General features: G+C 35.7%; 1 protein-coding gene across 1 annotated transcript; it reads left to right on the forward strand.

Annotated features, from left to right (window-relative positions):
- Window positions 1-4,776: 4,776 nt before the first annotated feature.
- LOC130657914 (uncharacterized) lies at window positions 4,777-12,714 on the forward strand. The gene is made up of 5 exons (XM_057460898.1): window positions 4,777-4,817; window positions 5,223-5,291; window positions 10,836-11,068; window positions 11,438-12,367; window positions 12,455-12,714. Exons 1-5 carry the CDS (start codon window positions 4,777-4,779, stop codon window positions 12,712-12,714), a joined length of 1,533 nt encoding a protein of 510 aa, XP_057316881.1.
- The last annotated feature ends 11,300 nt before the right edge of the window (window positions 12,715-24,014 follow it).

Raw genomic sequence — 24,014 nt, forward strand, 5'->3', positions numbered from 1 at the left:
AATCGGGTAAAATCCAAAAAATTCGAACCAATCATGTGTCCATTATTGAGAAGTATGGGGCCTAAACATTTGGCATACAGGTGCTTTACTAGATAAACAAAAAAATAAAATATAAGCATAAAGCAGAGCAAAAAAGATTATTAAAAGGAAAACAGCACGTGGGCCGGAATCAGTCGCTTTTCCTCTCCCGGACCGAACAGTAAGAAAACCTGCCTAAACTTGTTTTCAGTTTGAGAAAGGGGAGAGGAAAAGTAAGAAACTTCAATACAACATAAAAATCTGCTTTTCTTATGAGTCAAGGCCTTATGTTGTTCTGTATTTTTTTTCATAAGTTTTTTGTTTTCTTGGAATCATTATGTTAATTTAAAATTTATAGGCAGTTTCTTTTTTATATTGCATTGAAATGAGTCACTCAGGAAGGAAGTAACAACCTAATTGCATAACTTTCCTCTCCACTTAAATGAAAGCGAAGCGGTTTTAACACTCAAACAGTCAACAGATAATCCCTTTTGTTACATCCAAAATGTTTCACAACGCGTATTTCGGGGAAATGGTAGTTCTATGAGATTCTTTGAGCTTATTACAATTTTTATCGCAAATAACTTTTTTTAGAAACACATTTTTGCTTTCTCCTATATCCCAAATGTTTATCTACGAAAAGTGCGACGAAGGTGAGGACGGCGACGTATCTTACATATTTACTTCAACTGAGCATGCGCGAGATGAGGACTCCCTCATTCTAACGTTCTGTTGCAACCGCGAGGACGCGAAAACTGCTTTTGATACGTCGCAGATAGAACGCAAGTAAAATTTTGTACTTATATGACACTTTTTACTTCATTTTTACACTGGTTTCGATTATTAAGGTCTTCTATTATATCGAACTTACTCATACATTGAGTATATTATTTATTTAGTATTATTTGACTGCAAAAATTGCTAGCAGCATTTTTTCTAGCTGACCTTAGCTACCTCCAAACTTTTTTGTACTTTCTGTTTATATTATGGCGGAAAAACAGTGCCCAACAACAGAATAAAAATAGGTATATAAAAAAGTTTTCCAATTCTTTTCCTTGCATAAAGCAATCACTTGATACATGAAAGTTCAGTATAAGTTTTTATGAAATATTCAAGATATGAATTTTTGAATTTCAACGATGGGCAAAATACCTGTGCCTGTTGTTTTCTTAGAAAAATGTGCTGGACTTCTGAGCATGAGGTAATGTTTTTTAAAGAAGTTTTGGTTGCTGAGTTATTTTCGAAAAAAGATGGATCAAGAGAACGAGGATCGTATCTTAAAGAAATTGCGGCTAATTTAAACCAAAGCGAAGTGTTATGGTTTAGAGTAGATCAGAGAGCCCTAAGAGACAAATTGAAAAAATTATTACAATCTTCTGTATGAAAGAAAAACCAAGAAGACAAACGTAGCGGACTTGAAATTGAACCACTCTCAGAGACCGATGAACTTTAGGAAGAAATATACGAACGTAAAAATGAGGCTGAACGTTTACACACATAAGAGAGTGCAGTAAAAAATAATAAAATTGATGAAGAAAAAAGACAGGCTGAAGATATGTGGAAAATGTCTACTAAAAGATTATCTGAAACAATAAAACGGAAACAAGAGGAAGATTCTCAAGATGAAACACCTAAGAAACGCTCCTCTGGTGGTGATACTATTGCAATTTACGTGAGAAGTTTGAAAAAGACTTCCAATTGAGACAAGACGAATTAGAATTACGAAAAGAGGTGTTGAAAGTAAGCAAGGCTAGGGAGAAAACTTTAATTTCCCAATCTAATGCTATGATCAATTTACTTACAAAGCTGGCAGATAAACTTTCTTAACCTTCAAATTATGTATATACATACACGAAAAGTGAAAAAAATGTTATATTATGTTATTACATTTTGTTGTATACCTTGTTGCATGTGTCTTTTATATCTGTATTTTGTTATTATATAAAATATTGTTTCAACAAAGGTGGATTAAGGTTATGAAACTGCAAGATTTGATTTTTATACAAACACCCATGTGCATTTGTTAGAAGAGCACTGACTTTGTACATTTTTCCTGCACTACTCAGGCCAACTTTCATATTCTTCTTAAAGTCTGTATGTTTGAAAGTATTTATAATTCTACCAAACACCCACTCAACAGACACCCTAGCAGCACTCATGCTTTTGTTGAAGTCTTTTTGTTGTTGATTCAAATTTGCTCTGAGCGGGTGTCTTCTAAGAGGATAGGCAGGATCGCTATATATGCAGAATATTTCTCCATTAGGGCCATGGGAGAACTGTTGAAGTGTCTATAACAAACCTGACATTGTAAGAAGGGCACAATAATGTCTCTTGTCACTCACTGGACCGTATAAATTAGCAACCAATCCATTAGGAGTACTGACAGCCTGATATATCAAAGCATGATGCCTTTTGTGTCCATTGTATAACATTTTTGTGCAATTTGTAGTCGACAACAGGCTCACACAGTTCCATCTATAAACCCCCAAACGTTGTCAAGTGCAGCACCCCTCATATGTATTGCATTTGCAATTACCATCAAATTTCCTGGTGTTAATTTCCTGTGTTGATTCATGTTATGCATTTGCTATCTATGAAATCGATTGTTTGGTTAAAAATCATGCTTAGCTGCGGTACAGTCGTAAAATGTCATTCTTCATAAATCTAAACTCAGCAACCGCAACATGGTCGCTCATTTCGTTTAAGTCAAAGTTGTTATAACATGTGTAGTAGAAATCAGGGTTCTTAGATGTATTCAAATAATAGAGTAAACAAAACTCTCCATCAGTTAAAAAATTTTCTGAATAAAAATAGAGCAAATTTCTCTAGCGAACTGAAGTTCGGCATACTTTTACTTTCTGAAAATGTTTGCTTACCTAATTCGCGCCATATTTCTTAGGTCGTTGTGGCGGGTTTCCATAACTCCGGCAAATATTGAACACGACGAGCGTTGAAAATTATGCGGAAGCGTCGTCGTCATTTAAGCGTCGCAATTTCCGTAAGGTCCCTAATAAAATCTTAGGATCCATATTAATTTGAACATATTGAATTTCGAACGATGTAGTATGGAAATCATCGAAGTTCTTTTCATGCACCGTCTTGATATACCGTTCCAGTCAGCTAGAGATTTAAACTTCAACATAATTGAACAGGCCAGAACATTAATTTCCTTCAGAATCTCTACTGTGAGGGTTAAACAGATAAACAAATGTTTTGTCCCAAACAAATGAGATACTTTAACCCCCAGATATGAAAAGAAGATTATTGCCAATAGAAGACGAGTTCATAGCTTTATGTTGTTGAAAATATGTTGAATCACTCAAATAGTCTGTGTAATTTTTTAGCAAAGTTATGTTGATTTGATGTTTTTCCATTTCAATACTTGATGGCAGTTCTTCTATGTTTATTGATCTATCGAGCTCAAGCATTTTACAATTTTCATCACCACATTCCAAGATATAACCAAGGTCATTTGACCGCCAATATGACACCATTTTTACTGTCGACTAACACAAAGACAACAATGCATTGCACATACATTGAATACCAGCGGTGCTATCGAATTTTGAGTCCCCTTGATGAAATGACTCAGGATAGATTTTACATAGATGGGACCAGAATTGTCTCAATATCACCGCTGCATATTAAATGCAGCTGGGTAAAGTGTAAGCAAATAGAGTATTGCAAAGAAATATTAAGACAGGGTATTAAGTTGCATGTCATCTCTGAGCTTTGGAAAGATATTTGAATGTCACTTTTTACAAGGATCTGAACAAAGCTGGACGGACTAGCGTGTGTTCACTACCAGCAAATTGCTTAGAAATCAGCGGTTTATATAAAACTTCTGATGTTTCCAAGCCCAGAAATGAGATAAAGTAGCAAGAACAAGTAAAACCATACAACGCGCTTCAGAGGTGTGCCTTTTAAAAACGATTCGAGGTTACTACCATGTGGGATGAAATGCGGCCTATACACAAGCGATTTCATCATTTGAGAGGGCGCTATAACTATCAAAAATAAATTTCTTAAAAAGGTAAATAAATAACCGTCAAAAAATCTGTATTGACGGATGCAACAAATATTGATCGATACAGCGTCCTAATAACATTTGTTGTTACCTCCACGGAACTCGTTGTATTTTAAACATTGTAATGTTTTTTTTCTCACGAAAATAACAACCTCATTGTGTCACTCCACATTTAAAGAGTCGAACTCGTTTTCACTCTTTTTTGTTTTAACTCTTTTTTGGCAGCTTGGAAAATCCTTCTAAAAATAGTTTCTTTCTGCATTACTAATTAGATTTATATGGCTGGACAATATACTGTCTCGCTTAGTTTTCCCAATAACGAATTTTTCAGAGGAAGTGATGGTTTACCGCTGGTGAATAAGAAGTAGGGTTAGAACTTCAGCTTGTCATTTTCTCACTTACGCAGACTGAATTTTGTCTCCGCCACTTCAAGCTGTGAAGATGTTCTAGTTAAAAGATTTACCTTCTAAAAATCGAAATCATGGCAATTATTCGGAAAATAGATTTGTGAAACGTAAATAACACTGTAAAATTAACGTAGAACAACTTAATCACATTGGTTATTTCTCTATAATAATAGCCGTATTTTGTGTGTTCAAAATGGTTGCGCGCAGCTTTTTTCGGAAAATTAGCGCGGGGCACGATTTTTACGGACCTCCGTTTTTAGGTTGAACGCAGGTTAATTTTCGAAAAATTTGAAATCACGCCAGAACCGGATAAACAACAGAAGCATGTTTGGAGGCAATTTTTGGTATGCAAGTGATGTTGTGAGGTTCGTAGGTCGATACTTTTCTCTCTAAATACTTTGTATCTATAGGAATATTTATTTTCTGTGTGTTTTCACATATTAAGGTGAATATTTCATCACATTTTCTAGCCATTATAAATCTTAAACAAATCAATTTAAAGTTTTTAGCTAGCTAAAAACGTAGATTTTGAGACAGCATCCTGCTTTTAAGGCAGCTAGCTATAGCTATCTTTATTTATTTCTATTATTTTAAAGTTTTTATTAAGTTTGGTATATTGCTATTTTTTTTATGTTGAAGTTGGATGTACCTAGCTAGCTTCTTTTTTAGCTACCTCTGACTAAAAAGTGAAAGTAGCCAAATGCAGTTTTTACCTAGCTACAACAAAATTCTTATGCCAAATACAGTTAGGTAGCTTCACTTATTATTAGTGTCATGACTTTATCCTGCAAAATTAAATGGCGGAGTGATACTTTTAACTGGACGGGTAACGACAAACTGTTTGTTGTGTTTTTATTAAAACCGAAGTTGCAATAAACTTTTTTTGGAAAAGGGTCCTATGCCCATATGCCCATTCCAATCTGTTTAACTGTTAATGTGTTTTTATTCAAACAGAGTCTGTGGGAATTTTGTTTAAAAGGGTTATATCTATATACGCCTGTGCAAGAGCATTTAACTGTACTAAGCTCTCAGCCCAGTGTCACAAATAATTTTTTAAACTGAACCGGGTTAACACCAGGCAGTTCACTGATTTCTTTTAACACCGAAGCCATAAGGATTTTTGGAAAATGGTAGTACCCCTGTGCTCATGTATAACGCGATTTACCTGTTAAGCGTTCAGCCTGGTGTTAACAACTGGCTTTTCCTGTGTTTTTATTTAATGGGTTGTGATAAAACTTTTTAACCTGCAATAAACATTCAACTTGGTGATGTTAACAACAGGGTGTTTTGTGTGTTTTTTATTAAAATTGAAGTTGCGATAAGTTTTTTTGAAAAAGGCTGTGTCATGATTAATTTGTTAAGGTTTACCAAAACTTATTCTGCAAAATAAAGTAATATTGACCATTTTTTTTGTTATGACAGGGTAACAACATGTTGTAAACTGTGTTTTTATTTCAGCTAAAATTGAATCAAAGTTATATAGATAAATTTAAAAAATACATTACAACTGAAACACTATAATGTTGTGTGAGCTTTACTCGATTTACGACATATTCTGCATACCTGTACTAAAACGCTCCAATTATGGAGTTTTTTTAACTAGATGAGATAACGACAGGATTTTTCCTGTGTTTTAACTTAAGTTTTTTTTGAAAAGGGTATTATGCGTCCTCGGCCCGTTGTCATGATTAAGTTTCGAACTTATTCCGCAGAATAAAATAGTATTGACTGATTGTTTTTGTCATGACGGAGTAACAACGGTTTGTAAACTCTGTTTTAATTCAGCTTTCGTTGCGGGAAAGGTATTTTTTGAAGAATATGTTACAGTTGGAACACTACAATGGTGTGTGCGCTTTACTTGATTTATGACATACTGCATAACAGTACTAAAGCGCTCCACCTCACCGGGTTGCACAGTGTTCGGATATTATTAATCGCTCCTCAAGGTGTTCAACAACATTTACTTGTTGCTTAAGACAGCGGTTCGACGCTGGGTTTCCCGGCTAGTCTTTATTAGAATCGTTCATGTTCAACCTGTGTACTGCGACCTTGGTACTTCGGATAGTAGGTTAATTTTTTAAATCCGTACTCGTTAAACATACTACTTGTTGCCGACGTCGGAACGACCAACCTCGTCCCCATGTTCATTTTTCTCTTTCTGACAATCTCGGACGGCGAGAAGAAATGACCCTGGGCCACACTGGTCAGTTCTGAGATCTGATTGGTTTCTCTAGTTTCCGTTATTTATGAAGATAAATTAATTTATGCGTAAAAAATTGAATAATAACAGAAAAACAATAATGGCGGCTAAGTTTATGTGCAGAAGGGACGCTGGAAAGTCATTTTTTATTGTGGGCCTAATCCTAGCTGTTACCACGCGCTGAAAGAATAGAGACAGTTTCAAAACCTGCATTTCATTGACTTTCTAACGGGATCAGTCCGTTTCAGTTACAACGGTTGCGTCACGTATTCGTACAAACATGTATTTAGCGATACCTTTCTGACATTAGTAGGTTGCATCGCTTTTAACAGTGAAACGATTGACTGTGGGTCTTAATAGAATTGATTTTGGACTTTAGCCTTATAAATGTGATAAGTGAGAAATTTGGAATCCAAGAAATAACATTCTTTTTAATTTGACATGATTCCTGAAACTCGGCGATTACACTGGGCGCTGTGGTAGCGCTTCATTCAAAAATTAGGAAAAAAAGTCATGTTTTATTGTGGTACCAATGCTAGCCACTAAGACGCGCTAAAAAAATAGAAACAGTTTCAAAAACAACATTTTAATGACCTTCTAACGGGATCAGTCCGTTTGAGTTACAACGGTTGCGTCACATATTCGTACCAACATGTATTTAGTGATAATTTTCTGACATAACTAGGTTGCACCGCTTTTAACAGTGAAACCATTGACTGTGGGACTTAATTAAACTGATTTTGCACTTTGACCTTATAATTGTAATAAGTGAGACATTTGGAATCCAGGAAATAACATTCTTTTTAATTTGACATGATTGCTGGAACTCAGCGATTACACTGGCCGCCGTGGTAGCGCTTTATTTAAGAATTAGGTAAATAAGTCGTTTTTTACTGTGGAACAAATCCTAGCCGTTAGCGCGCGCTAAAAATATAGAGACAGTTTCAAGAACAACATTTAATTGACATTCTAACAGGATGAGTCCGTTTGAGTTACAACGGTTGCGTCACGTATTCGTACGAACATGTAATTAGCGATATTTTTCTGACATTACTAGGTTGCATCGCTTTTAAGATTAAACGATTGAATTTGAGACTTAATAGAATTGATTTTGGACTTTGACCTTATAATTGTAATAAGTGAGACATTTGGAATGCAGGAAATAACATTCTTTTTAATTTGACATGATTCCTGGAACTCAGCGATTTCACTGGGCGCTGTGGTACCGCTTTTGTTTAAAAATTTAGATTAAGAAGTCATTTTTGTTGTGGAACAAATCCTAGCCGTTAGCGCGTGCTGAAAAAGTAGAGACAGCTTCAAAAACTACAGTTCATTGACGTTCTAACGGTATCAGTACATGTTAGTTACAACGGTTGCGTCACATATTCGCACCAACATGTACTTAGCGACATTTTTCTGACATTACTAGGTTGCATCGCTTTTAACAATGAAGCGATTGACTGTGTGGCTTAATTGAACTGATTGTGGACTTTGACTTAATAAATGTGAGAAATGAGACAATTGGACTCCAAGAAATTACATTCTTCTGAATTTGACATGATTGCTGGAACTCACCGATTACACTGGGCGCTGTGGTAGCGCTTTACTTAAAAAATTAGATAATTAAGTCATTTTTTATTGTGGGACTAATCCTAGCCGTTACCACGCGCTGAAAAAGTGGAGACAGTTTGAAAACCTACATTTCATTGACTTTCTAACGGGATCAGTCTGTTTGAGTTGCAACGGTTGCATCATCACTAAGCGATATTTTTCTTACATTACTACTTTGCCTTGATTCAAACGGTAAAACGATTGACCGGGGAACTTAATTGAACTGATTTTGGAATTTGACCTTATAAATATGATAAATGAGACAATTGGACTCCAAGAAATAACAATCTTCTTAATTTGACATGATTGCTGGAACTCTGCGATTACACTGGGCGCTGTGGTAGCGCCTTATTTGAAAATTTAGATTAATAAGTCATTTTTATTGTGGAACAAGTCCTAGCCGTTAGCGCCCAATGAAGAAGTAGAGACAGCTTCAAAAACTACATTTCATTGACGTTCTAACGCTATCAGTACATGTGAGTTACAACAGTTACGTCACATACTCGCACCAACATGTACTTACGGATATTTTACTGACATTACTAGGTTGCCTCGCTTTTAACAGTGAAACCATTGACTGTGGGACTTATTGGAACTGATCTTGGACTTTGACCTTATAAATGTGATAATTGAGACATTTGGAATCGAAGAGATAACATTCTTTTTAATTTGACATGATTCCTGGAACTCAGCGATTTCACTGGGCGCTGTGGTAGCGCTTTTGTTTAAAAATTTAGATTAAGAAGTCATTTTTATTGTGGAACAAATCCTAGCCGTTAGCGCGCGCTGATGAAGTAGAGACAGCTTCAAAAACTACATTTCATTCACGTTCTAACGCTATCAGTACATGTGAGTTACAACGGTTGCGTCACATATTCGCACAAACATGTACTTACCGATGTTTTTCTGACATTACTATGTTGCCTCGCTTTAAACAGTGAAACGATTGACTGGGGGACTTAACTCAACTGATTTTAGACTTTGACCTTATAAATGTGATAAGTGAGACAATTGGAATCGAAGAGATAACATTCTTTTTAATTTGACATGATTCCTGGAACTCAGCGATTTCACTGGGCGCTGTGGTAGCGCTTTTGTTTAAAAATTTAGATTAAGAAGTCATTTTTATTGTGGAACAAATCCTAGCCGTTAGCGCGCTCTGAAGAAGTAGATACAGCTTCAAAAACTACATTTCAATGACATTCTAACGGGATCAGTCCGTTTGAGTTACAACGGTCGCGTCACATATTTGCACCAACATGTACTTAGCGATGGTTTTCTGACATTACTATCTTGCCTTGCTTTTAACAGTGAAACCATTGACTGTGGGACTTAATTAAACTGATTTTGGACATTGAATTTATAAATCTGATAAATGAGACAATTTGACTCCAAGAAATTACATTCTTCTTAATTTGACATGATTGCTGGAATTCAGCGATTCCACTGGGCGCTGTGGTAGCGCTTTACTTAAAAACTTAGATAATAAAGACATTTTTCATTGTGGGAGTAATCCTAGCCGTTACCACGCGTTGAAAAAGTAGAGACAGTTTCAAAACCTACATTTTATTGACTTTCTAACGGGATCAGTCCGTTTGAGTTACAACGGTTGCGTCTCATATTCGCACCAACATGTACTTAGCGGTATTTCTCTGACATTACTATGTTGCCTTGCTTTAAACATTGAAACGATTGACCGGGGGACTTAATTGAACTGATTTTGGACTTTGACCTTATAAATATGATAAATGAGACAATTGGATTCCAAGAAGTAAAATTCTTTTTAATTTAACATGATTGCGGGAACTCTGCGATTACACTGGCCGCTGTGGTAGTGCTTTATTTAAAAATTTGGTAAATAAGTCATTTTTTACTGTGGGACCAATCCTAGCCGTTAGCACGCGCTAAAAATATATAGCAGTTTCAAGAAAAACATTTCAATGACATTCTAACGGGATCAGTCCGTTTGAGTTACAACGGTTGCGTCACATATTCGCACCAACATGTACTTAGCGATATTTTTCTGACATTACTATGTTGCCTCGCTTTAAACAGTGAATCGATTGACTGCGGGACTTAATTGAACTGATTTTGGACTTTGACCTTATAAATGTGATAAATGAGACAATTGGACTCCAAGAAATAACATTCTTCTTAATTTGACATGATTGCTGGAACTCTGCGATTACACTGGGCGCTGTGGTAGCGCTTCATTCAAAAATTAGGTAAAAAAGTCATTTTTTACTGTGGGACCAATCCTAGCCGTTAACACGCGCTAAAAAAAGAGACAGTTTCAAAAACAACATTTCAATGACCTTCTAACGGGATGAGTCAGTTTGAGTTACAACGGTTGCATCACATATTTGTACCAACATGTACTCAGCGATAATTTTCTGACATTACTAGGTTGCAGCGCTTTTAATTGTGAAACCATTGACTGTGGGACTTAATTAAACTGATTTTGTACTTTGACCTTATAAATGTGATAAATGAGACAATTGGACTCCAAGAAATAACATTTTTCTTAATCTTCTAAACATTCTGCTACTTTTGACAATCTTTTTGTGATCAGTGATTTCAATGCTGAACCAAGCGAAATTCCACTTTCTGATATTACAAAAATGTATTGTTTGCATAACCTTGTAAAAGAGCCTACTTGTTTTAAAAGCCAATGCAACCCAACTTGCATCGACTTGATCCTTACTAACAAATCATCAAGCTTTGAACACACTAATGTTGTGGAAACAGGCTTATCTGACTTCCACAAGATGACTGTGACTTTTATGAAAACTAAATTTAAAAAGGGTAAACCGAACATACAACAATATAGGGACTACAAAAAATTTGACCATGAAACTTTCCGGGGGGGGGGGGGGGGGGGGCTTTTTAAATCGTTAAATGAAACCGATTTCTTAGGTATTGATCTTGAAGCATCTTTGAACAAAGTCATGAACACTCTTAATATACATGCTCCAAAGAAAACGAAATATTTGAGAACCAACCAAGTACTTTTTACGAATAAAGAGTTAAATAAGGCAATAATGACTAGATTTAGACTAAGAAATAAATACTTAAAAAACAAAAGCGATAAAAATGAAACTGCTTTTAAAAAGTAAAGAAATAAATGTGTCAAACTAGTACAAAAAAGTAAAGAAACCTACTATAACAATTTAGAGATTAAAAGTGTTACAGATAATAAAAAATTCTGGAACACAGTTAAACCTTGCTTTACTGAGAAAGTCAAAAACAAAGAGCTGATAACATTAGTTGAAAATGGAAAAACTATCACTGATGACCTTGAAATAGCTTCGATTTTCAATGATTATTTTTGCAACCTTGTTCCCAATCTTAGAATCAAGCTAAATGAAAATCCACAAAATTATAATATTTTTAATGATAAATCTATTGAGACCTCGTTATCGAAATTTGCTAATCATCCAAGTGTTGTCAAAATCAAACAGTTTTATGGCGAGTCTGGTAAAAAGCTTTCTTTTAGACGAGTCAGCCTATCTGATGTTACAAAAAAAATTAAAGATTTGGATAAAAATAAAACTACACAGCAGTCTGACATTCCAACGCAAATAATACAGGAAAATTCTGACATTTTTGGAAATGTTTTGTGCAATAGCATAAATTATAACATTGACCAATCCAATTTTCCAAAAAGTCTTAAGAACGCAGACGTCATTCCAGTTTTCAAAAAGGAGGACCGTACGGACAAGTGTAACTACCGCCCGGTCAGTATACTGCCTAATATCTCTAAGATATTCGAAAAATGCTTATATGAACAAATTGAAGCTTTTTTTCAACCTATTTTTAACAAGCAGCAGTGTGGTTTTCGGAGAGGTTTTAGTACGCAGCAATGCCCTATAGCAATGATCGAAAAATGTAAAAAAAGCCTAGATAATGAAGGATCTTACGCAGCGTTATTGACAGACTTGTCTAAAGCTTTTGACTGTATAAATCACGATTTACTTATTGCTAAATTGCACGCTTTTGGGTTTGACAAGGATGCTTTAAGATTAATACATAGCTATTTAACTGGCCGGAAACAAAGAGTTAAAATAAACAACTCATTTAGTACGTTACTGGACATCTTATTTGGTGTGCCACAAGGGTCTATTTTAGGCCCACTACTCTTCAACGTTTTCCTGATATATTTATTTATGATAACGATTGAAACTGATATAGCTAGCTACGCAGATGACAACACCCCATATACGTATGGGTCTGATAAAAATCAAGTTGTAGAAGACCTTGAAAAAACAGCAAAAAGAATGTTTATATGGTTTGCTGAAAACGGTATGAAAGCCAATGAAGCAAAGAGCCATCTTCTTTCTAGCTTACCACTTGATACAAAAGCTGTCGTTGGAGACACGTACATTGAAAACAGTGACCAACAGAAACTGTTAGGGATAAAAATTGATCGGAAATTAAAATTTGTTCCGTAGTAGCACTTATAATTTGAGAAATGAAAGAGAACTTTGCTATCGCACAGCAAAAACGTCTACTTATGGCACTGAAACTATCTCAAATTTCGCGCAAAAATTGTGGCAGATGATACCATCAAATATAAAAACATCTGAAACGTTACAAGAGTTTAAGTCAAAAATTAAGAAATGGAATTCAGAAAGTTGCCCTTGTAGGTTGTGCAAACCGTATATTAATGGATTAGGTTTTATTTGACAGGCAGACTTTTATTTAGTATTTATAGCATTTTGCGGTTTGTTTTTGTTGTTTTTTTTCCCGAATTTTCTGGCATACCACTTCCTTGCAATATATAGGATCTCAAAAATAAAAGCTACAGACTAACCATACTTTATTTCAGGATGATGGTATGCAAAGCAAAGAAGTCAAATTAACTAAATTAATTGCCTTCTTCATTGACTTTAATTAGCGACTTTTCCCGAAGAGCTAGAATTTTTTATTTTTTTTTACACGCCAATGTAAAAGAAATTGTTAATAATAATAATAACAATTGGACATGATTGCTGGAACTCTGCGATTACACTGGCCGCTGTGGTAGCGCTTTATTTAAAAATTAGGTAAATAAGTCATTTTTTACTGTGGGACCAATCCTAGCCGTTAGCACGCGCTAAAAATATAGAGACAGTTTGAAGAACAACATTTTAATGACATTTTATCGGGATCAGTCCGTTTGAGTTACAACGGTTGCGTCACATATTCGCAGCAACATGTAATTAGCGATATTTTTCTGACATTACTATGTTGCCTTGCTTTAAACAGTGAAACGATTGACTGGGGGACTTAATTGAACTGATTTTGGACTTTGACCTTATAAATGTGATAAGTGAGACAATTGGACTCCAACAAATAACATTCTTCTTAATTTGACATGATTGCTGGAACTCTGCGATTACACTGGGCGCTGTGGTAGCGCTTCATTCAAAAATTAGGTAAAAAAGTCATTTTTTACTGTGGGACCAATCCTAGCAGTTAACACGCGCTAAAAAAATAGAGACAGTTTCAAAAACAACATTTCAATGACCTTCTAACGGGATGAGTCAGTTTGAGTTACAACGGTTGCATCACATATTCGTACCAACATGTACTCAGCGATAATTTTCTGACATTACTAGGTTGCAGCGCTTTCAACAGTGAAACCATTGACTGTGGGACTTAATTAAACTGATTTTGCACTTTGACCTTATAAATGTGATAAATGAGACAATTGGACTCCAAGAAATAACATTCTTTTTAATTTGACATGATTCCTGGAACTCAGCGATTTCACTGGGCGCTGTGGTAGTGCTTTTGTTTAAAAATTTAGTTTAATAAGTCATATTTATTGTGGACAAATCCTAGCCGTTAGCGCGCGCTGAAGAAGTAGAGACAGCTTCAAAAACTACATTTCATTGACGTGGAAAAAGTGGAGGCAGTTTGAAAACCTACATTTCATTGAGTTTCTAACGGGATCAGTCCGTTTGAGTTGCAACGGTTGCATCATCACTAAGCGATATTTTTCTTACATTACTACTTTGCCTTGATTCAAACGGTAAAACGATTGACCGGGGAACTTAATTGAACTGATTTTGGAATTTGACCTTATAAATATGATAAATGAGACAATTGGACTCCAAGAAATAACAATCTTCTTAATTTGACATGATTGCTGGAACTCTGCGATTACACTGGGCGCTGTGGTAGCGCCTTATTTGAAAATTTAGATTAATAAGTCATTTTTATTGTGGAACAAGTCCTAGCCGTTAGCGCCCAATGAAGAAGTAGAGACAGCTTCAAAAACTACATTTCATTGACGTTCTAACGCTATCAGTACATGTGAGTTACAACAGTTACGTCACATACTCGCACCAACATGTACTTACGGATATTTTACTGACATTACTAGGTTGCCTCGCTTTTAACAGTGAAACCATTGACTGTGGGACTTAATTGAACTGATCTTGGACTTTGACCTTATAAATGTGATAAGTGAGACATTTGGAATCCAAGAAATAACATTCTTTTTAATTTGACATGATTCCTGGAACTCAGCGATTTCACTGGGCGCTGTGGTAGCGCTTTTGTTTAAAAATTTAGATTAATCAGTCATTTTTATTGTGGAACAAATCCTAGCCGTTAGCACGCGCTGATGAAGTAGAGACAGCTTCAAAAACTACATTTCATTCACGTTCTAACGCTATCAGTACATGTGAGTTACAACGGTTGCGTCACATATTCGCACAAACATGTACTTACCGATGTTTTTCTGACATTACTATGTTGTCTCGCTTTAAACAGTGAAACGATTGACTGGGGGACTTAACTCAACTGATTTTAGACTTTGACCTTATAAATGTGATAAATGAGACAATTGGAATCGAAGAGATAACATTCTTTTTAATTTGACATGATTCCTGGAACTCAGCGATTTCACTGGGCGCTGTGGTAGCGCTTTTGTTTAAAAATTTAGATTAAGAAGTCATTTTTATTGTGGAACAAATCCTAGCCGTTAGCGCGCTCTGTAGAAGTAGATACAGCTTCAAAAACTACATTTCAATGACATTCTAACGGGATCAGTCCGTTTGAGTTACAACGGTCGCGTCACATATTTGCACCAACATGTACTTAGCGATGGTTTTCTGACATTACTATCTTGCCTTGCTTTTAACAGTGAAACCATTGACTGTGGGACTTAATTAAACTGATTTTGGACATTGAATTTATAAATCTGATAAATGAGACAATTTGACTCCAAGAAATTACATTCTTCTTAATTTGACATGATTGCTGGAATTCAGCGATTCCACTGGGCGCTGTGGTAGCGCTTTACTTAAAAACTTAGATAATAAAGACATTTTTCATTGTGGGAGTAATCCTAGCCGTTACCACGCGTTGAAAAAGTAGAGACAGTTTCAAAACCTACATTTTATTGACTTTCTAACGGGATCAGTCCGTTTGAGTTACAACGGTTGCGTCACATATTCGCACCAACATGTACTTAGCGATATTTTTCTGACATTACTATGTTGCCTCGCTTTAAACAGTGAATCGATTGACTGCGGGACTTAATTGAACTGATTTTGGACTTTGACCTTATAAATGTGATAAATGAGACAATTGGACTCCAAGAAATAACATTCTTCTTAATTTGACATGATTGCTGGAACTCTGCGATTACACTGGGCGCTGTGGTAGCGCTTCATTCAAAAATTAGGTAAAAAAGTCATTTTTTACTGTGGGACCAATCCTAGCCGTTAACACGCGCTAAAAAAAGAGACAGTTTCAAAAACAACATTTCAATGACCTTCTAACGGGATGAGTCAGTTTGAGTTACAACGGTTGCATCACATATTTGTACCAACATGTACTCAGCGATAATTTTCTGACATTACTAGGTTGCAGCGCTTTTAATTGTGAAACCATTGACTGTGGGACTTAATTAAACTGATTTTGTACTTTGACCTTATAAATGTGATAAATGAGACAATTGGACTCCAAGAAATAACATTTTAAATCGTTAAATGAAACCGATTTCTTAGGTATTGATCTTGAAGCATCTTTGAACAAAGTCATGAACACTCTTAATATACATGCTCCAAAGAAAACGAAATATTTGAGAACCAACCAAGTACTTTTTACGAATAAAGAGTTAAATAAGGCAATAATGACTAGATTTAGACTAAGAAATAAATACTTAAAAAACAAAAGCGATAAAAATGAAACTGCTTTTAAAAAGTAAAGAAATAAATGTGTCAAACTAGTACAAAAAAGTAAAGAAACCTACTATAACAATTTAGAGATTAAAAGTGTTACAGATAATAAAAAATTCTGGAACACAGTTAAACCTTGCTTTACTGAGAAAGTCAAAAACAAAGAGCTGATAACATTAGTTGAAAATGGAAAAACTATCACTGATGACCTTGAAATAGCTTCGATTTTCAATGATTATTTTTGCAACCTTGTTCCCAATCTTAGAATCAAGCTAAATGAAAATCCACAAAATTATAATATTTTTAATGATAAATCTATTGAGACCTCGTTATCGAAATTTGCTAATCATCCAAGTGTTGTCAAAATCAAACAGTTTTATGGCGAGTCTGGTAAAAAGCTTTCTTTTAGACGAGTCAGCCTATCTGATGTTACAAAAAAAATTAAAGATTTGGATAAAAATAAAACTACACAGCAGTCTGACATTCCAACGCAAATAATACAGGAAAATTCTGACATTTTTGGAAATGTTTTGTGCAATAGCATAAATTATAACATTGACCAATCCAATTTTCCAAAAAGTCTTAAGAACGCAGACGTCATTCCAGTTTTCAAAAAGGAGGACCGTACGGACAAGTGTAACTACCGCCCGGTCAGTATACTGCCTAATATCTCTAAGATATTCGAAAAATGCTTATATGAACAAATTGAAGCTTTTTTTCAACCTATTTTTAACAAGCAGCAGTGTGGTTTTCGGAGAGGTTTTAGTACGCAGCAATGCCCTATAGCAATGATCGAAAAATGTAAAAAAAGCCTAGATAATGAAGGATCTTACGCAGCGTTATTGACAGACTTGTCTAAAGCTTTTGACTGTATAAATCACGATTTACTTATTGCTAAATTGCACGCTTTTGGGTTTGACAAGGATGCTTTAAGATTAATACATAGCTATTTAACTGGCCGGAAACAAAGAGTTAAAAATAAACAACTCATTTAGTACGTTACTGGACATCTTATTTGGTGTGCCACAAGGGTCTATTTTAGGCCCACTACTCTTCAACGTTTTCCTGATAGATTTATTTATGATAACGATTGAAACTGATATAGCTAGCTACGCAGATGACAACACCCCATATACGTATGGGTCTGATAAAAATCAAGTTGTAGAAGACCTTGAAAAAACAGCAAAAAGAATGTTTATATGGTTTGCTGAAAACGGTATGAAAGCCAATGAAGCAAAGAGCCATCTTCTTTCTAGCTTACCACTTGATACAAAAGCTGTCGTTGGAGACACGTACATTGAAAACAGTGACCAACAGAAACTGTTAGGGATAAAAATTGATCGGAAATTAAAATTTGATTTGCATGTAACGGACTTATGTCAAAAAACCAGCCAAAAACTACATGCGTTAGCGCGTGTTCCACCTTACATGGATACTCAAAAAAGAAGAGTTATTATAAAGGCTTTTATTACCTCTCAATTCAGTTACTGTCCTTTGATATGGATGTTCCACAATAGAACACTGAATAACAGAATTAATAATCTGCATGTAAGAGCACTTCGAATAATCCATTGTGACCATACATCAACATTTAAGGAACTGTTACATAGAGATAAATCAAAAACGATACACGAAAAAAATCTTGAAACACTAGCTATAGAAATATATAAAGCTAAAAACAAACTCTCACCTGATATTATAAGTGATATTTTTCTGTTCCGTAGTAGCACTTATAATTTGAGAAATGAAAGAGAACTTTGCTATCGCACAGCAAAAACGTCTACTTATGGCACTGAAACTATCTCAAATTTCGCGCAAAAATTGTGGCAGATGATACCATCAAATATAAAAACATCTGAAACGTTACAAGAGTTTAAGTCAAAAATTAAGAAATGGAATTCAGAAAGTTGCCCTTGTAGGTTGTGCAAACCGTATATTAATGGATTAGGTTTTATTTGACAGGCAGACTTTTATTTAGTATTTATAGCATTTTGCGGTTTGTTTTTGTTGTTTTTTTTCCCGAATTTTCTGGCATACCACTTCCTTGCAATATATAGGATCTCAAAAATAAAAGCTACAGACTAACCATACTTTATTTCAGGATGATGGTATGCAAAGCAAAGAAGTCAAATTAACTAAATTAATTGCCTTCTTCATTGACTTTAATTAGCGACTTTTCCCGAAGAGCTAGAATTTTTTATTTTTTTTTACACGCCAATGTAAAAGAAATTGTTAATAATAATAATAACAATTGGACATGATTGCTGGAACTCTGCGATTACACTGGCCGCTGTGGTAGCGCTTTATTTAAAAATTAGGTAAATAAGTCATTTTTTACTGTGGGACAAATCCTAGCCGTTAGCACGCGCTAAAAATATAGAGACAGTTTGAAGAACAACATTTCAATGACATTTTATCGGGATCAGTCCGTTTGAGTTACAACGGTTGCGTCACATATTCGCACCAACATGTAATTAGCGATATTTTTCTGACATTACTATGTTGCCTTGCTTTAAACAGTGAAACGATTGACTGGGGGACTTAATTGAACTGATCTTGGACTTTGACCTTATAAATGTGATAAGTGAGACAATTGGACTCCAACAAATAACATTCTTCTTAATTTGACATGATTGCTGGAACTCTGCGATTACACTGGGCGCTGTGGTAGCGCTTCATTCAAAAATTAGGTAAAAAAGTCATTTTTTACTGTGGGACCAATCCTAGCCGTTAGCACGCGCTAAAAATATAGAGACAGTTTGAAGAACAACATTTCAATGACATTTTATCGGGATCAGTCCGTTTGAGTTACAACGGTTGCGTCACATATTCGCACCAACATGTAATTAGCGATATTTTTCTGACATTACTATGTTGCCTTGCTTTAAACAGTGAAACGATTGACTGGGGGACTTAATTGAACTGATCTTGGACTTTGACCTTATAAATGTGATAAGTGAGACAATTGGACTCCAACAAATAACATTCTTCTTAATTTGACATGATTGCTGGAACTCTGCGATTACACTGGGCGCTGTGGTAGCGCTTCATTCAAAAATTAGGTAAAAAAGTCATTTTTTACTGTGGGACCAATCCTAGCAGTTAACACGCGCTAAAAAAATAGAGACAGTTTCAAAAACAACATTTCAATGACCTTCTAACGGGATGAGTCAGTTTGAGTTACAACGGTTGCATCACATATTCGTACCAACATGTACTCAGCGATAATTTTCTGACATTACTAGGTTGCAGCGCTTTCAACAGTGAAACCATTGACTGTGGGACTTAATTAAACTGATTTTGCACTTTGACCTTATAAATGTGATAAATGAGACAATTGGACTCCAAGAAATAACATTCTTTTTAATTTGACATGATTCCTGGAACTCAGCGATTTCACTGGGCGCTGTGGTAGTGCTTTTGTTTAAAAATTTAGTTTAATAAGTCATATTTATTGTGGACAAATCCTAGCCGTTAGCGCGCGCTGAAGAAGTAGAGACAGCTTCAAAAACTACATTTCATTGACGTTCTAACGGTATCAGTACATGTGAGTTACAACGGTTGCATCACATATTCGCACAAACATGTACTTAGCGATGTTTTCGTGACATTGGTATGTTGCGTGGCTTTAAACAGTGAAACGATTGACTGGGGGACTCAACTCAACTGATTTTGGACTTTGACCATATAAATGTGATAAGTGAGACATTTAGAATCAAAGAAATATCATTCTTTTTAATTTGACATGATTCCTGGAACACAGCGATTTCACTGAGCGCTGTTGTAGTGCTTTATTTAAAAATTTAGATTAATAAGCCATTTTTATTGTGGAACAAATCCTAGCCGTTAGCGCGCGCTGAAGAAGAAGAGACAGTTTCAAAAACAACATTTCAATGACCTTCTCGGGGGAGCAGTGCGTTTGAATTACAACGGTTGCATCACATATTCGCACCAACATGTACTTAGCGATACTTTTCTGACATTACTATGTTGCCTTGCTTTAAACAGTGAAACGATTGACAGGGGGAATTAATTGAACTGATTTTGGACTTTGACCTTATAAATATGATAAATGAGACAATTGGATTCCACGAAATAACATTCTTCTTAATTTGACATGATTGCTGGAACTCAGCGATTAGACTGGGCGCTGTGGTGGCGCTTTACTTAAACATTTGGATAATTACGTCATTTTCATTGTGGAACTAATCCTAGCCGTTACCACGCGCTGAAAAAGTGGAGACAGTTTGAAAACCTACATTTCATTGAGTTTCTAACGGGATCAGTCCGTTTGAGTTGCAACGGTTGCATCATCACTAAGCGATATTTTTCTTACATTACTACTTTGCCTTGATTCAAACGGTAAAACGATTGACCGGGGAACTTAATTGAACTGATTTTGGAATTTGACCTTATAAATATGATAAATGAGACAATTGGACTCCAAGAAATAACAATCTTCTTAATTTGACATGATTGCTGGAACTCTGCGATTACACTGGGCGCTGTGGTAGCGCCTTATTTGAAAATTTAGATTAATAAGTCATTTTTATTGTGGAACAAGTCCTAGCCGTTAGCGCCCAATGAAGAAGTAGAGACAGCTTCAAAAACTACATTTCATTGACGTTCTAACGCTATCAGTACATGTGAGTTACAACAGTTACGTCACATACTCGCACCAACATGTACTTACGGATATTTTACTGACATTACTAGGTTGCCTCGCTTTTAACAGTGAAACCATTGACTGTGGGACTTAATTGAACTGATCTTGGACTTTGACCTTATAAATGTGATAAGTGAGACATTTGGAATCCAAGAAATAACATTCTTTTTAATTTGACATGATTCCTGGAACTCAGCGATTTCACTGGGCGCTGTGGTAGCGCTTTTGTTTAAAAATTTAGATTAATCAGTCATTTTTATTGTGGAACAAATCCTAGCCGTTAGCGCGCGCTGATGAAGTAGAGACAGCTTCAAAAACTACATTTCATTCACGTTCTCACGCTATCAGTACATGTGAGAGTCAACGGTTGCGTCACATATTCGCACAAACATGTACTTACCGATGTTTTTCTGACATTACTATGTTGCCTCGCTTTAAACAGTGAAACGATTGACTGGGGGACTTAACTCAACTGATTTTAGACTTTGACCTTATAAATGTGATAAGTTAGACAATTGGAATCGAAGAGATAACATTCTTTTTAATTTGACATGATTCCTGGAACTCAGCGATTTCACTGGGCGCTGTGGTAGCGCTTTTGTTTAAAAATTTAGATTAAGAAGTCATTTTTATTGTGGAACAAATCCTAGCCGTTAGCGCGCTCTGAAGAAGTAGATACAGCTTCAAAAACTACATTTCAATGACATTCTAACGGGATCAGTCCGTTTGAGTTACAACGGTCGCGTCACATATTTGCACCAACATGTACTTAGCGATGGTTTTCTGACATTACTATCTTGCCTTGCTTTTAACAGTGAAACGATTGACTGGGGGACTTAATTGAACTGATCTTGGACTTTGACCTTATAAATGTGATAAGTGAGACAATTGGACTCCAACAAATAACATTCTTCTTAATTTGACATGATTGCTGGAACTCTGCGATTACACTGGGCGCTGTGGTAGCGCTTCATTCAAAAATTAGGTAAAAAAGTCATTTTTTACTGTGGGACCAATCCTAGCCGTTAGCACGCGCTAAAAATATAGAGACAGTTTGAAGAACAACATTTCAATGACATTTTATCGGGATCAGTCCGTTTGAGTTACAACGGTTGCGTCACATATTCGCACCAACATGTAATTAGCGATATTTTTCTGTCATTACTATGTTGCCTTGCTTTAAACAGTGAAACGATTGACTGGGGGACTTAATTGAACTGATCTTGGACTTTGACCTTATAAATGTGATAAGTGAGACAATTGGACTCCAACAAATAACATTCTTCTTAATTTGACATGATTGCTGGAACTCTGCGATTACACTGGGCGCTGTGGTAGCGCTTCATTCAAAAATTAGGTAAAAAAGTCATTTTTTACTGTGGGACCAATCCTAGCAGTTAACACGCGCTAAAAAAATAGAGACAGTTTCAAAAACAACATTTCAATGACCTTCTAACGGGATGAGTCAGTTTGAGTTACAACGGTTGCATCACATATTCGTACCAACATGTACTCAGCGATAATTTTCTGACATTACTAGGTTGCAGCGCTTTCAACAGTGAAACCATTGACTGTGGGACTTAATTAAACTGATTTTGCACTTTGACCTTATAAATGTGATAAATGAGACAATTGGACTCCAAGAAATAACATTCTTTTTAATTTGACATGATTCCTGGAACTCAGCGATTTCACTGGGCGCTGTGGTAGTGCTTTTGTTTAAAAATTTAGTTTAATAAGTCATATTTATTGTGGACAAATCCTAGCCGTTAGCGCGCGCTGAAGAAGTAGAGACAGCTTCAAAAACTACATTTCATTGACGTTCTAACGGTATCAGTACATGTGAGTTACAACGGTTGCATCACATATTCGCACAAACATGTACTTAGCGATGTTTTCGTGACATTGGTATGTTGCGTGGCTTTAAACAGTGAAACGATTGACTGGGGGACTCAACTCAACTGATTTTGGACTTTGACCATATAAATGTGATAAGTGAGACATTTAGAATCAAAGAAATATCATTCTTTTTAATTTGACATGATTCCTGGAACACAGCGATTTCACTGAGCGCTGTTGTAGTGCTTTATTTAAAAATTTAGATTAATAAGCCATTTTTATTGTGGAACAAATCCTAGCCGTTAGCGCGCGCTGAAGAAGAAGAGACAGTTTCAAAAACAACATTTCAATGACCTTCTCGGGGGAGCAGTGCGTTTGAATTACAACGGTTGCATCACATATTCGCACCAACATGTACTTAGCGATACTTTTCTGACATTACTATGTTGCCTTGCTTTAAACAGTGAAACGATTGACAGGGGGAATTAATTGAACTGATTTTGGACTTTGACCTTATAAATATGATAAATGAGACAATTGGATTCCACGAAATAACATTCTTCTTAATTTGACATGATTGCTGGAACTCAGCGATTAGACTGGGCGCTGTGGTGGCGCTTTACTTAAACATTTGGATAATTACGTCATTTTCATTGTGGAACTAATCCTAGCCGTTACCACGCGCTGAAAAAGTGGAGACAGTTTGAAAACCTACATTTCATTGAGTTTCTAACGGGATCAGTCCGTTTGAGTTGCAACGGTTGCATCATCACTAAGCGATATTTTTCTTACATTACTACTTTGCCTTGATTCAAACGGTAAAACGATTGACCGGGGAACTTAATTGAACTGATTTTGGAATTTGACCTTATAAATATGATAAATGAGACAATTGGACTCCAAGAAATAACAATCTTCTTAATTTGACATGATTGCTGGAACTCTGCGATTACACTGGGCGCTGTGGTAGCGCCTTATTTGAAAATTTAGATTAATAAGTCATTTTTATTGTGGAACAAGTCCTAGCCGTTAGCGCCCAATGAAGAAGTAGAGACAGCTTCAAAAACTACAT

This window comes from Hydractinia symbiolongicarpus, chromosome 9, assembly GCF_029227915.1.
Source record: "Hydractinia symbiolongicarpus strain clone_291-10 chromosome 9, HSymV2.1, whole genome shotgun sequence".
Lineage (NCBI taxonomy): Eukaryota > Metazoa > Cnidaria > Hydrozoa > Anthoathecata > Hydractiniidae > Hydractinia > Hydractinia symbiolongicarpus.

Bases quoted from the DNA above. Each gene is read 5' to 3' on its own strand.
- LOC130657914 (XM_057460898.1), top strand. From the start codon at position 4,777: ATGTTTGGAGGCAATTTTTGGTATGCAAGTGATGTTGTGAG. The intron at 5,292-10,835 runs GTTTGTTGTGTT...TTTTGTGATCAG, and splicing joins TGGACGGGTAACGACAAACT to TGATTTCAATGCTGAACCAA. The intron at 12,368-12,454 runs GTGTGCCACAAG...AAACTGATATAG, and splicing joins GTTACTGGACATCTTATTTG to CTAGCTACGCAGATGACAAC.